Raw genomic sequence first — 15,873 nt, 5'->3', positions numbered from 1 at the left:
AGATTTATTTTTATTTTTTGTAGATCATACGTTAAGATCATAGCTTAACTATTACATGCCAAGTTGCAAGATGTCTTGCGAAACAAAGAAAATTGCTTAAGCAAAAACTCTGGTAGTTATACGATACAGAGATTCGATATGTCTTACTCCGACATAATTACTGCCTGCACAAAAGGCGCATCTGTGCAGAATTCAATACAGAAAGCTTTACAACTGAGAGACTAGCCTAGATATATAAACAGACAGATGGTTGTTTATAAATCGACTTGGCTGTTCAGATCAAGAATGTATATACATTATGGGACTGGCAACTGTGGCTTCTACATTTCATGGCAAAATCACAATACCTTTCGAACAGCAAACCCAAGCCCAAGCCCTTAGCTCCGGCAACGCCTACAACGTGTACGACTCACGGCATATCCGTTTGACTTGGATTTTGTTGTTGTTGCTGTTGTTGTTGTCCTCGCCGTCGCCAGTTTGTTGCTTTTTGTTTGTTTATTTGAGCGACAATGCCTACTAGCAATACTTTATTGTTTATTCGCATTTTTTCGCCATTTTTATTTATTGCCCTTCACATGGCAACGGCTGCCGAAACGTTCACATAGCATTGCATCCGATCACGACACACACAATCCCGCCCACAATTGGCCCACATAGCATTGGCATAATATGGTTTTCGTACAACAATCATAATTCATTATGCCGCATGCTAATTGCACGCTCCGCATTTCCACTTAGCGACTTCTAAGTCCTGAATCGGGGGCATAAACACAATTCCAGCAGTTCATGTACATGAAATGCGAAACTAAATGAATTCACAATAGGCTTGAGCTGCGCTCGGAGGGCGGGGGGCTCTACATTGGAGACCTATTAGCAACATGCAATATTTAATTGAGTTTTAATATATACGTATATACGCCTACATGCCTTTAGTGCTAACCTTAATCTAAATAAAACATGAATGCGATACACAAAACACAAAAAACCCATTCACAGTATAAAAGTAACTAAATAAATAGTTCAAGGTGTTGGTAAAGTCCAAAATGTGATTCAATGCAAATGAATCAGAAATTTCGTGTGGCCCAGTTATAATAAAGTTTTATTTATATTTACCAAACAAATTGAAGAATTCGGCCAAAGACAGAAAATAGACTCGATAGATGAATAAATTATCCAGCTAATTGGTTAACTGAATAAGGAGGTTGCTGGTTCGAGTCCCAGGCTACTTTTAATAAAAATTTATAATCTTATATATATTTCTTATAAGTGAAGCCAAGCTATTTGAGTATGAACGAAATGTGCAGTCTCTGTAAAAGAGGATGCTTCTAAGGTTAGGTTAAAATGTTAGAAGCTTCATAAATTCCTTGTAGACTTTTTAAGTTGCTATGTTGTGCGAAATTTGACGGACTTGTGCTTTTTATTTAATAGTTATAACAATAAGTGAGAAGCTATAGTCGGGAGTATCCGACTAGCTGATACCCAGAAACCTCTTCTCCTGCCTGTTAACTACATTTCACAAAACCTTTTTGCCCAATTTATAAAACTGTTCGTCCGGACTGCCTGATAAAATGTTAACTGCAGCTGTCTTTTGGCCAAAGTAAGCAAGACTACAAAAAGTTACTTGTTTTAAGTGAAGGGGCATAGTAATGAAAGTTTTTTTGAAAATCATGAAGAAGTTTGCAAAAACTTGCTATCTGAGCGTGAGACTGACAAATTCAGTAACTATTTCAGTTATTTATTTATAATAACGATTCGCTGTTAGAATTTACTCTAGTGATATATTAAACTTAATTTCGTAAAGTTTAATTTGAATACACTTCACAGAATCTCAGTAAAGAAAAAAAAGCATTGTTTTTATACCCTGAACCCATTAAAAATGGGTATAAGGGTATATTGTATTTGTGCAAAATCCAAATGTATGTAACCGGCAGAAGGAAGCTTCTCCGACCCCATAAAGTATATATATTCTTGATCAGCACCAATAGCCGAGTCGATCTAGCCATGTCCGTCCGTCCGTCCGTCCGTCCGTCCGTCCGTCTGTCTGTCCGCCCGTCCGTATGTATGAACGCAAGGATCTCAGAACCTATAAGAGCTAGAGATTTGAAATTTTAGATGTAGGTGCTCCTAGTTTCTGCGCAGATCGAGTGTGTTTCCGATAATCGATAACTTACTCCGTTTCCAAGCAATCGATAAAAATATCGATATCCTGTTTTTTGGGCAATTTTGGTAAATAATAAGAGCTAGAGTCACCAAACTTGACATATAGCTTCTAAAACAGAATATATATATGCATTTGATGTTGGAAGAAGAGGGTTCAGGGTATCCCCTAGTCGAGAGCTCCCGACTAGAACCTCTTACTTTTTAAATATAATTTATATGAACTCAATTATTTAGCCTAGTCCATTTATTTGATTGTGTGTGGGAAAAAGAGGCCGGAAGCAGTAAAGAGTTGAGTCGTTGACTAGCTAATCAAATAAATAGACCGAAAACAGTTAAGGGTCGAGTCGCTTGACTCGAGACTGGTTAATGAAGAAAAGAGAGTAAATTGAAATGTTTTTAATATCATTTCTTTCTATCATCGAGAAATGTGGCACAGCTTAGCAAAACCTGCGCAGAATATAAAATAGGAATTTGAATAGAAGGATAGCAAAACGTTTCACTTGGCTTTCATTTGGAAATTGGATTTATTCATAGAAAAGCTATATTCCTGGCATAAGCTTTTTTTTTTATTACAATTTGTTAATTTTTTATATTTATAGTCTAAGCCAAACACAAATGAACTCAGCTGCTAAAGCAACGCTCTAATTACAGTTTGGGCTTTCATGGTCGAATGGTTCATTAGCAAATTAATGAAATTGCAGATAGATATGAAAACTATTAATGATGAAATGCATCTACGCTAATGACGCTGACAATTATATAGATGAATAATCCCTTAAATTGCTTGTCATATTTCACGAACAAATTCCATTAAAAGTTCAGCCAAGCGATGTTAATCGATGCCAAAATTTCAATTTGTGGTAAATGTTACGTAGATTTGCGAAAGTTTTTGCTCCGCCCGAAATGGCGACTATTCAATTTACTTATTCAACAGGAGCTGAACTTTGTCCGAGTATTCATTAGATGCCGTTCAGCGCAACGACCTCAATTGAATGGGCTTAAGATACTCTTGCTGTCACAAATTTATATCTATGTAGATAAATTATTTTGCATGCATATTTGATTCGTTTATTGGCAATTTGGTGCACTGTCCCCCCCCACCCGTCCCCACTCATCACACCCAAGCGGGCTATAATTTGTATTGAATGCGCCTGTCAGGCGCACTCTGGCCAAGAGCTGGGCATCCATCAGCATTTGGCGCCATGTCTATTGCATTCCGTGGAACGCATTTCCAGAACCTAATGCCAAGCAATTTGTTCAACAGCGTATAAATCTTGTGCGCATTGTTTGGCTGCCAGTCAAGAAACACACACACACACACACACACACACACAGTTTGTGTGGGTATAAAGGATATTTTGCCTATTGTATTGCCTAAATGGGGCGGCCCTCAAGATATGCGAATGAACTGGTGCGTTTTTCTCGCTTGGCACACACTCCTATCCAAAGGGGTGTTAGTTAGTGTAGATTCTGCGCTCAGATAACTTACATCAGCAATCAATAAAATATAGGACTCTCGCAGGGCTATATGTGAGTAGACTCAGCGGGTTTTCATTATTGGCATTTAGCCAAAATGCGTTTTGGCTAGCGCACATTGGTACGACATCAGCCGATACATATATGAACTTTCAAAACGAATAACGCCTGCGGAGAACACATTTATATATATATATATTGTTATCCTTTTATATATTATATATATTAGAAGAGCTGACTTTAGTCATATTACAGAGATAGTCCTTGTCCAAACCTAATGCATCAAATCCTGGCCTTTTTTTCTCAGCTGTTCCCAATTTCCGCTTACAACTCTATTAAACAAAGCATTCGATTTGGTTCCAGTGTGCTTCGCTTCGGCTGTACTTTTGTGAATGGCTTTCATTTGTTGCCCTGAAAGTATGCGGCACAATTTTACGATTGTCGAATTTTTGTCGAACTATTTGTGATGTCTGTTGTTACCACTGTGAGTGTGAGCCATAATCTTGTCGCCTTTTTATTTTGTCTTGACCTACGTGCGAATCCCGTGCGCCAAGTACATCAACTGAGATTTTCAACAGAAGTCTCGCACATTCGATGCTCAGAATGTTTGTCCTTGAAAGCATGCAGTTGCTTTTTTGCTTGTGGTTGCTTTTTGTGGTCCACTTGTTAAATGTGTTTATTCTAGAACTTAAGCTGAGATTTCTATCATAGTTGTGCAAAATATGTGACTCAATTGCCCAAAAATTTTTGTATAAATTGTTTTCGTTTTAGTGTTTCACTTTTTATTTAAAGATATAAGTATATATATATAAAATATGAAGATTAATATTATATTTATAATTGTTGTTTTATTATTTAAAATTAACTTAATATTTTGTCCTATACTACAAATCTAAAATGAATTTATTGATACTTTTGTAAATTTTTCTTTTTGGTTATTTGTTTAAATTGTATCAAAAATGTTTGTAAATTAAAATACTTGTGATTAGTTTATTTGTAGAAATTTATTTACAAAAATAGAAAAATATTCTTTAAATATCGCGTATTATCTAAATCGAATTTTAATTAATTCCCGTCAATTTCGAGTTTCATGTCAAGTTTTAGACCTGTTAACTGTATAGTAGGGACATTCGTAAATATCAAGAGAGGGTTTTTATTTAATATTTGCATTTATAGTTTCTAATATGCTTAGAATTTTTGTTACCTTATTTCTTTGCTAATTCAAATTAGATTTTTTTCAATTATTGTTCAGCTTTTTAATAACATACCGGATACTTTTTTAGTCATTCGCATATTTTGCTGATTCAAACCACTGTGCAGTGTCTTCTATTCTGCTGCCATGCTTGAGACTGTGTGTGGCTCATTGTTTGTCTATGCGAGTACATTGCTGTTGCTGCCCTGTAGGCGACTACACACACACACACACAAACACACACATCAAAAGACACACACAAACAGACACACACTCAAGCACACTCACACACACACACATGTGGGTTTACGCAGATGCTCGAATGTGAGGCTTTTCGCTATTGTTTGCAGAATTTATTGCACGAATTTCTGAATTGGCTCTTTGGACTAGTATGTGGTTTTATTTCTATATGCACATACATATATATATATATATATATATATATATATATATATAGATATCCTCTGGGCACTCAGTCGCGGCCTTGGTTGGGGCTTATGCTAAAACAATAGCCCGACCGACCATAAGTATTTATTGGGTCGTGCTGCCGCATTACGCTTAGCACTGGCTGACAGAAAGGTGTTGTCCTTTATGCTCAGGTCGTCTTAATTAGCATCAAATTTTTGTGCAATAATACGCCCGAAAAAGACCGACTATTTCCGCCCTCTCTCTTAGTCCGTTTTACACACATTGCGTATACGTCATGTGGCTGTATGACAAAAACCATATCCTTGGATTAGCATTCGGTGTTATTATTGTTGTAATTTCCCTTGGCAATGCACACATTGTGTATCCGGATGCCTTTCATGTGTCAAGCGATAGTCTCATCAGCGTGGAGCCATTGCCGGTCGCATATTATTAATATTGCGTATACGCCGCGTATGACATTTATTTATTATGCTCGCTTTTAATGCCGACATCACATAAATTTATGGAAAACCCGAAAACAATTTGTAAACAAACATGCGTGAATGTGGCCACATGGAACATGCAACACGTTTCCGGTTCATCATTTTCGGTTGCGTGAGTCGCGTTTTATGAGTTTCACTTCCCCCACATAGACAAAAAATCATGATGCTGGCGTCCGCATATCTGCAAAATTCTGTAAATGCGTTAGATCTAATGCGGCTCGGGCCTAAATCATTTGCGGATTTACACTGTTTAGCTAGGAATTTCGGGACAGTTACGGGTCCCTCGGTGCTGACATTGGCAGGCTCGCATTTACACTAAAATATCTGCAAATAGCCAAAAGCCCTTTGGGAAATCTCATGACTGCTAACACCAGCTTACATTTAGATGTGAATGTTGGGCAAAGCAATGTGTGCTTAGATTCAAGTATCTATGAAAATAAAGTAGAGTGCTCTAGCTGGACATTGCTCGACTTCAAATAACTTCGGCATATATTGTCCGATTTTTACACAATTTTTCGGGGCATAAATATGTTATCCAAATGTGACTTAATCCCAAAGTTTTTTCACAATTCTTGTGGGAACAGGGAAGGTACCGACCAATTCTGGAAATATGTATACTAAGAAAGAGTCTTCATTCCAAATTACGTACTAGCTCGCATAAGCTCAAACAAAGAGGAATTCAAAATAGATTTTGATTCGATTTCTTGAATCATAAGTTATCGATGATTTGACGGATGGACAGACAGATAGACATGGCTTAATCGACTCAGCTTATCAAGCTGAATCCGAATAAATATTTTTTTATAAACTAAATGCTTCCCTCTGTCTGTTAAATACATATTTACACATTTTCAATGGGTTCATTCAAATATGTGCAAACGAAATCGATAAAAATAGATAAGCAGGTTTGATTGGGTAAATGCACTTTTTGTGCATGTGAGCTCTATGGATTTTAAATACACACGAATAAAGGCAGCAGGCCAAAGAGAGGGAGTACAATGTTTAAACACGTATTCATGAAGCATTTGGCAACATGTTTAAAGAGCTGTTTGTATAGGCATGACAGATGCCAGAGAAATGTCGCCAGCATTTCGCTTCACATGTGGCAGCTCACACACAACTACATAAACAAGCGCAGCTACGAACATGTGTTACATATACATATACACACGGCCGTGGCAGCTGCATGTGGCATGCAGAAATGTTGCAACATTCATAGCGTATAATCGCAGGCGACAGGACATTCGAGCTGCATGCGTGTGTTGCATGTTCAGATTCATGATTTATTTATGGGGCACTATGGAAATGACACGGCGCCATAAATCGCCCAGCTCGTGTGCACACAAATATCCCAGTAATTAAATCGAATAATTGAAGCGAAATTTAATTAATACACTTAATGCTTACAACAATCAAAAAGCCAGAAACATGGCCAAAAACAATTATAAATAGAGACAATAAAACTGGAGACGAGCATATGTAATGACAGACAAGCGTGTGAGTGTGTGTGTGTGCTAGTCTGACCTTAATCCAATTAGCTGTCCACTGCTGTGTGGCAGCTCTCAAATGATTCCCCAATTTGCTGCCAGTCAATTTAATTTTGTGTCCATGGGGCGTTCCAAGCTCGTGTCATGACAAGAGAAATGGCAACTCGCCAGTTTGGCGGTTGGGCAGGTGGCGGAACGGATCTGGTTTCAATTTCATTGAGCTGCCCATTTGCTCGGCACTTTCGGAAATTGTTTCAACGTCGGTTTGTAATTTCACACGCAGTTAAGTGATTAGCCCAGCTTTTTATACCCTGAACCCATCAAAAATGGGTATAAGGGTATATTGTATTTGTGCAAAATCCAAATGCATGTAACAGGCAGAAGGAAGCATATCCGACCCCATAAAGTATATATATTCTTGATCAGCATCAATAGCCGAGTCGATCTAGCCATGTCCGTCTGTCTGTCCGTCCGTCCGTCCGTATGTATAAACGCAAGGATCTCAGAACCTATAAGAGCTCGAGAAATTTTAGATGTAGGTGCTCCTAGCTCCCGCGCAGATCGAGTTTGTTTCCGATAATCGATAACTTACTCCGTTTCCAAGCAATCAATAAAAATCGATATCGATATCCTGTTTCTTGGGCAATTTCGGTAAATAATAAGAGCTAGAGTCACCAAACTTGACATATAGCTTCTAAAATAGAATATATATATATGCATTTGGAAGAAGAGAAGGGAGCTCCCGACTAGAGCCTTTTACTTGTTTAATATTATGTTATGCAAATGGCTTGGGTATGCAAAGTAAGTATATTGATTTAGATAAAGCTACCTATTTATATGGCTTGAATAAATCCAGTGGAGAGAGCTCGATTGGGACAGTACTTCGTTTAGTATAATTTAATGAATCTCACTTGAGATACTCCAAAAAAGGTGGACTTTGCAAGTGAAACATTTTTTGGCCAACAACTTTTTTCTAATGAATGCCATATGATAGTAGGGATCCGTACGCATTCAAAAAGGTATAACATTTAAAAATAAGATTATATTTAGCCGAGATTTTCAAAAAAATCGTCAAACAAGTTGAGATATTCGAACCTACCCCGATTTTGGAAAAAAACGTGATGTAAGCCCTTGCATTTTGGTCGATTTGGGTGAAAATTTAGATTTTTATTTTTCTGATGCCAATCGATAGTACTGATCCTTACGAGTCAAAAATAGTATAAAATTCCAAAATCTGAGATTATTTGGCCGAGATAGTCTAAAAAAATTATCAAAAAAGGTTGATTATAACAACTCAACAACTCATTTCAAACCATCAATTTTTATTTTGTTTGAATGCCGTATGATAGTAGGGATTCGTACGAATTTAAAAAGGTATAACATTTCGAAAACAGGATATATTTACCCGAGAGTTCAAACAAATATTCAAAGAAGTTTTGATATTCGAACCTACCCCGGGGAATAGCTCTCGGGTAATAGCGCCGCGCGGAGATATGACGTTCCAAAACGACATAACTCCGCGCGGAGATATGACGTTCTAAAACGACATAACTCCGCGCGGAGATATGACGTTCCAAAACGACATAACTCCGCGCGGAGATATGACGTCCCAAAACGACACAGCTCCGCGCGGAGATATGACCTTCCAAATCATCGCGTTTTTTTTTCAAAATCGAGGTCGGTGCAAAAATCGAAACTTTTTCGATGATTATACCCTAAACCCATCAAAAATGGGTATATTGTATTTGTGCAAAATCCAAATGTATCTAACATGTATCTAACAACTTAAATATGACATCCAAATCCCAAAACAAAGCCTCAATAAATAAAGTATTCTAAATTTCCCAAGGCTTAAATACGTGTACTTCCCTATGCCCAAGTCAATGCCTAACTAAAGAATTTTTGGTCTGGATCTGGACCCACATACCCAATTTGGCATCGCCAGCTTTTATAAGCTTCGAGATATGCCAAAATAAACAGGAATGGAAATTGATTCTTATCGATTCTTTAAGCGAGCTATCCGTATAGTCTCTGAGCATCTATTTATTATCTTATTTCATCGAAGGAGTAAAAGTAAAACGTTTATTTCTTTGTCTTACGCTGTTGCAGCTGGGGCCATTCCATGTGAAGCAGCCAACGGAGCAGCAAAAAGGCGCTCAAATTCAACGATTCGTGGCCAGCATGGATGAGGAGCACGAGGACGATCGAATAATATGAGATTAGATGGGGCTTTAGAGCCCCGTCACGGTGCTGCAACGTTGCAGAGCCGATTTATTGGTGTTGCCAAATATCGGCGCGAGACGCGCCTAAAATGTGAGCAACAGCAGCAACAATGCGCTGACGAAGACGACGAAGCAGCAGCAGCAACAGCTAAGCACTTCAGCAACAGCAACAACAACAGCAGCAACTGTTTGCGCAACAAGAACAACAGCAACAATTGCCTTGGGGCAGTTTTGGAGCAACAAGCTCAACATTTGTCGCCCAGCCAGGCGCCAGGCACAACAACAACAACAACGGCTAACACAAATAAAGTTAACTTGCACTTAAGCATTGAGGGCGCCACAACAACAACAACAGCAGCAGCAACAACAACAACAGCAGTAGCAACAACACCATCAAATTGGCTCGCCACAGTCGCCTCCCTGAAAATGCGTGTGAAGCAATCGTTAATGCTAATGGCGCGCCGGGTCCACCGCCAGCTGAGCATGAGGGGGCGCCTCGGCACCAGCAATGTCCTGTGCCTGATTTCCGTTGTTGCGCTGGCAGCGCTGCTGCCGCTGCCGCCGCTGGCGTTGGCCGATGACGGTGACAATTTCTTTGCCGTTAATAGCTTCAGCGTGGGACCGGAGACGACAACACCCGAGTTTGGTAAGTTAACGCCACTTGTTGGGGTCAGAGGGGGGCGGGTACTATGTTCCAGGCAGCACCTGCGGGGCCTTATCGTCCCACATTCCCAATTGCAATGCATGCAAATGCCTTGTGGCACACAGGGCGTAATCAAATAGCTACAACAATGTCGTCATCATGTTGCACATTTACCATTTTTGCATAATCAGCATAGGCATGACTTACAGCACAATTGCATGCATGCATGTATGCATGTATGTGTGTATGCATGTACGCATGTAAGTATGTAGGCCTTTCACAGCGGCCCAACTAGAGCCTGTTGCGTGCCGTGCTTCCTTACAGTTCGAGAAAGCGCATGAGTCGACAGCTTATAAGACACAAAAGAACCATCAACCACATTGCAAAAATACATTTAGAGAAGATTAAATTATCTTGTACATAGAGTTCCTTAACTATGAAAAGCTTATCGATAGATTTGATAGCTGGCCTTAGAGATGATAATGGGACGGGAATCCTGTGAAAGTCCCGCATCCGCTGCCAAAAAGTATATTAAAATACGAAAGATGGTTAGTACGATCCTTTCTTCGGCTGTGGATGTGATTTATAGTATTTTTTTTGTTAAGCAAAAATATTAAAAAAGTATCAAGGCGGGATACAAATATTTCATTTCGGAGATATTCAAAAAAAATCATTAAAAAAGTTGTAATTTCTTAACCGAAAATAGAAATATTTAATATTTAAATAAAATATCCAAAAAGCCAAATAACTCTAGCTCACTTTTTCGACGTATTTATTAGTACAGTCTGCAATTCAAAGATTAATTTTATATTACAAACAGTTGCGACACGTTGCCATCCCTAAGCATAGATAGTTTTTAGCTCTGCGACCCGCTTGCACAACGAGAATTTCCATTTTAATTTCAGTTTGATGAGCTGTTGCTGCGGCATATGCAAAAAGTTTACCCTGTGGCTGCTTTGAAAATATTGCAAAAAGCGAGAGCATTGTTGAAATAAGCAAAAGTTTCTAATTATAAATGCGGTTAGCTGTGGCTGGGTCTACAAGCAGACTTTTATGTGCGCCTGTTAAATGGCTGACCATCAGCAAGACGACACCAGCAATCACTTACGATGCGGCGAGCGCGGGGCGCAGATTAAGGTTTGATTTGTTGGTTGTGTGATAAATGAGCTAATGGAACGTGCCCCAACGTGCAGATGGCATGTTTGCTAGAATCTCTTTTTGAAATGGGTATTAAAAGGTCACAAAAATGCTGTGTCTTGTGGCACATTCGCTTGGTAGCTGCAACGTTGCTTGCCACAAAAGCGGATGCGATGCGGCAGTTGCTTTTTTAGCTGCATATGCCTGGGCGCTATTCATAGTAGACACTGCATTTATAAATAAACCGCTAGCAAATAGACATGCACAACCACACTCACACACACACACATACATGCATTTACCACACAAAAATGGCGCAACATTTTGTAAGCGCAGCCATTTTGTTTTGTCTTTTGCGCTTCCGTTGGCTTAAATGCTAGGCCGGCGCACATCCTCTTCCGTTTTCCCGTCGTCAGCCACAGCCTCATCATCATCATCATCATCAACATAGGCCGTGTACTTGGTAATTATGGCAGAGTATCAACAGAAATTAGTGGAGCAAACGGCGTGTCGCGCATATGGCATATGCGGCAACATTAACGCTGACGCTTAACCCCTGGCTGCCGTTCAGATTTTGCGCACATTGTTGGAGGCCAGTTCCGGCCGAAAGTTGCTCCCAAGTGCTTAATTAAGATGTGAGCACAACTCAACTCACTTTACATGCCGCTGACGTGCGAGTGTGTGTGTGTTTGTGTGTGTGTTTTCATTTCATTCAAACTTAATGAAGAATACGCCCCTCATACTCATCCGGACAAGTGGCATGTGGCATGTGGCATGTAGCATGCACAGGCTGAAGTGCCTACACTTGAGCCGCACTTCGGCCCCTCGAGTGTGCGTAGCCAGCAACCAAAAACATTTCGGCGCGCAGCTTGTAAAGGTGCACACAGGTGTATATACACATAGATATTTATATATACCTAGTCCTGTTCAGCTGACTGACAGTCGTTGGCCCAGAGATTTATACATGAATTTACATTTTAATCTGCCACTAAGCCGCTCGGGATTCAAATACTTTTCACTTTTCCGGCAGGCTGAAGCTTTGAAATTGTTTTTCCTTTCTTTCCATTTTTCCATTTTTTTTGTGATTTGTTTGTTTGGCTTAAAAGTTTGTTGCGGTTTCATTACAAATTTGTCGCTTGGGATTAGTCGAAATACATGTGCTAAGATTGGCATTTAATCTATCTTATCTATATATATTATATGCTATATTCACAGATTATGCCAGCCGCGGCCAGAAAAAGTTCGGGGACAAGTGCGACAATACATTGGAGTGCGGCTTTCCCGGCTCCATATGCGATCCCAAGAAGAAGTACTGCCAGTGCACCGACGATCTGCAAATCACCAATCACATTGATAAATGTGGCAAGGGTAAGTGCAGCGACGCTTGTATTTTGTCAGTCTGCCAAGTTTTCATTAAAACGAATCGCAGGGCCAGCAAAAAAACGGAAATACCCCAAAGCCTTACGTTGATTACTAACTTTGCTGTGAATTGAAAATTAGAACGGAAAAACTTGGCAGCTGGCTGCAATCGCATGTATCTAGGGAGCAGCAGGGGGAGCTGGGCAAACTTAATGCATATTTGACATAATTATAATATATTTCGTATGCCCAGGCCACATTAAAAGCTGTAAATTCAAATCAATTTGTGCGATTATTGCTTCATTAATGATTGACATGTTTATGAGCAGAGCATTTGGCCACTGGCCAATGAGTCATCGCGACCGACTAATGAAAGGCAATGAAATTACGGCCAAGTTGTGAAATCCCAATACAATTTGAGAACATTTCATAATTATGCATTATCTGAGTGCTAAAACAGCTGCTTAAATATTGAGCTATAAACTTAATAATTCCAGAAAATCGAAGAACTGATGAAAAGATCCTTGATATATTTTTGGAGTATCTCTCCCAGGCTAATATGTACAATGATTAAGATTTATACGGAATGATTCACAGCAAATCATTAGAACAATAAAAAGTATCTTTTATGAGTTTATAATTATATATTCAATAATTTCGTTGACATTCCTGAATCACTTGCGAATTGTTTAATTTATCATGTCAGAATACGTAAATCGTTTTAATATTGATTCATTTTTTACTCTTTAGCCAATTGGGGAAAATCTTAGCTTAGATATATCTTATAACCACTCAGAAAATACGACATATATTATATGAATATTTTAAAAACTGTATTAAATACTATTTAGCAGCAATTTAGTTTCGTACTTTTACAGTAAAAGTTTTGGAAACGTTTAGCACAATAATATTTGCATCTCTTTCCCATTAATGCCAGCTATAAATACTGAGCCCCACCCAGTTATTAAAGGCCTAAATTCTCAGACTATGCTTATGTATTTACACACATGCTAGAATTATTCAAATACAACATTTTGAAGGGCACTATAAATAGCTAGACAGGTTGGTGGGGTGAATGGGGGCGTGTTCCGGGCTGTGCGCTGTAAAAATATTTGTCTGGCGGTCATCAAACTGACGCCAGTGAGGATTGACTCAGCCACAAGTTGAGTCCAACTGTTTCGTTCTGTGCACTCATAAAGCGAGCGTGTAAACAAGCTCCGGAACAATGAAACAGATATATATACATATACATATAGATAATATCTATGTGTAGCTACATGTGTGTGAATCACACTGTTTACTCCTTACTTGCAGCGGCTGCCATCAACGAGTCCTGTTTCTTCAACGAGCAGTGCGAGGCGATTTACTTTCAGACCGAATGCCGGGACGGACGTTGCATATGCCGCTTCGAGATGTCGCCCATTTGGGGCAAGGATGGGTCCGTCGAGTGCAAAGGTCGGTGTGCGCCGCGTCGCCCAGCGCAGAAGGAGAATAATAGTCTATGTGGTTGTTTGTTTTCAGGACGCCAGGACAAGCGTGGAGAAAGCACCTACATTGATCCGGCCATGATTGGCGTACTGGTAGGAATGGCATTGATGTTTATTATTATTTGTGTCGTCCTGCGATTGTTTAGCCAGTGAGTAAATTGCAATGCAAACATTTATCACTTATCACTTATCACAATACACCAAAAAGAAAACGATGAGGCAAACAGTTCCTGCCACACATGCCCATAAATTAATTGGGTCAATGGGCTGTGTCCTCGGCGGGGGGATGGGAGGCAGCTTCATTAACTCAACTCAATTTGCTGGCTTGACGTTGCCCTGGCTGCTTGCCAAATGATACATAATTTGATCAGCAATTAATTTCACTTAGATGAACAAAATTTGTTGCATTAATTGGCATTGAACGCAGTCAACGTCTTTCAATATCAATCCGCGCGGGCCTTGGCCCCGGTCCTTGCCAGCATTTTGGCCATCTACTCATCCGGCATTGTTTTGCTTGTGCTCTTGCAGGGCACGCTGGCACGAGAATCGCACCATATTCAATACGCCGAATCCACGCCTGATGAACGTCTCCCTCTTGCGGGACAACAAGCTGCTCCATGGCCAGGATAGACGCGGCTCGCGCATGTCCGTGCGGGCGCCATCCCGTCAGCCGAGCATGGCCTCGCTGCGTCCGCACTCGCCGAATCCGTCGCTAGGTAAGACAGGTTTGTATCCCATATGTGTGGCTTCCATTTATTGATGGCACCTGTTTACTGTACTGTACCCAGTGCGCATTTTGGCTTCGGTTTCCTAATTTCCTTATTTTGTTTGTGTGTTTTTTGTCGTTTCAACAATTTTGGTTGATTTATGCCAATATTTTGTTCAAGAACTTGCAGAACTTTCTGCACACAGTAAAAATAAACTCGAATCAATCAATCAATCAATCAATCAGTCAGTCAGTCACCAAAACAACTAACCAAACAAATTACAGCGGAAATCTATATCTACGAAAATCCGTAAATTCGAACAAAAAAAATGCGTGTGAGTGTGCAAAAAGTCGAGCTCTTAGCAAAAACAAAATATTATTTTATAATATCTTAAGCCTATAACTTAAACACTTTTCTTGATTGACATTTGATAATAATTTATAAATAAAAAATAAATAAATTTAATGCATGTATTTATAGCCACTAAAAAAGTAATAAACATTGCGAAATCATCGACAAAGCAATCGATATGTTAATTGAAATACAGCTAGTTATCTTTGAGAGATGCGATTAGGCAGGTGTTTTTTTTTTTAGGGAGAGCAGATAAGAAGAAGATGGCTCAAGAGATTTATTATAATCTAATATCCAAGGGTTTTACTCAAATGATATTTATAAAGTTCCTTATAAGAAAAGTTCCATGCGACCAAAACATTTTCAGTTTTTGAGCATAACTAGATTTGCTGTAGGAATATTAAGAGAATTAATTTCATGAATTTTGTAGAGAAGGTTTGAAGGATTTTAGTTTCTATTATTATCTACCAAAATTGTGAGTGCTATTCTTTTCTTTAGGTTAGGCATTATTAGAAACTTAAGAATACCTAGAGTGAGATTTGACTACACCATAAAGCTGCATTATAGAAGAGCATAAGGGTCTCAGCATACTTTTAACGCACGTAAACACTTATAAATAAATATAAAATGAACCAGTCGTTCCATATAACAGCTATAGAAAGCTTTTACTTCCGTGAGCCTCGAACTTTACCTATTAGTAGAGTTGTGTCGTTTAGTTCAGACCAAGTTCGATTGAACGGG

General features: G+C 39.2%; 1 protein-coding gene across 6 annotated transcripts in view; it reads left to right on the top strand.

Moving 5' to 3' along the window:
- LOC115764228 overlaps positions 1 to 15,873 on the top strand; it is a 33,866-nt gene that overhangs the window by 14,984 nt on the left and 3,009 nt on the right. For 4 of the 6 annotated variants that reach the window (XR_004018014.1, XR_004018012.1, XR_004018013.1 and 1 more), the window contains 5 exons: positions 9,336 to 10,094; positions 12,444 to 12,596; positions 13,902 to 14,042; positions 14,109 to 14,223; positions 14,603 to 14,790. Coding sequence is in view for 3 of the 6 variants with exons in the window: in XM_030707143.1 (XP_030563003.1) it covers positions 9,440 to 10,094; positions 12,444 to 12,596; positions 13,902 to 14,042; positions 14,109 to 14,223; positions 14,603 to 14,790 (1,252 nt within the window). In the remaining 3 variants the exon portion in view is untranslated. Of the gene's footprint in view, positions 1 to 9,335; positions 10,095 to 12,443; positions 12,597 to 12,657; positions 12,787 to 13,901; positions 14,043 to 14,108; positions 14,224 to 14,602; positions 14,800 to 15,873 lie in introns of those variants that run through there. The other 2 variants (XM_030707142.1, XM_030707144.1) reach the window with 2 other exon arrangements.

This window comes from Drosophila novamexicana, unplaced genomic scaffold (genome assembly GCF_003285875.2).
Source record: "Drosophila novamexicana strain 15010-1031.04,08,12 unplaced genomic scaffold, DnovRS2.1 tig00000817-arrow-arrow-pilon, whole genome shotgun sequence".
Taxonomy (NCBI): domain Eukaryota; kingdom Metazoa; phylum Arthropoda; class Insecta; order Diptera; family Drosophilidae; genus Drosophila; species Drosophila novamexicana.
This window is presented reverse-complemented; position numbering and strand designations above follow the sequence as displayed.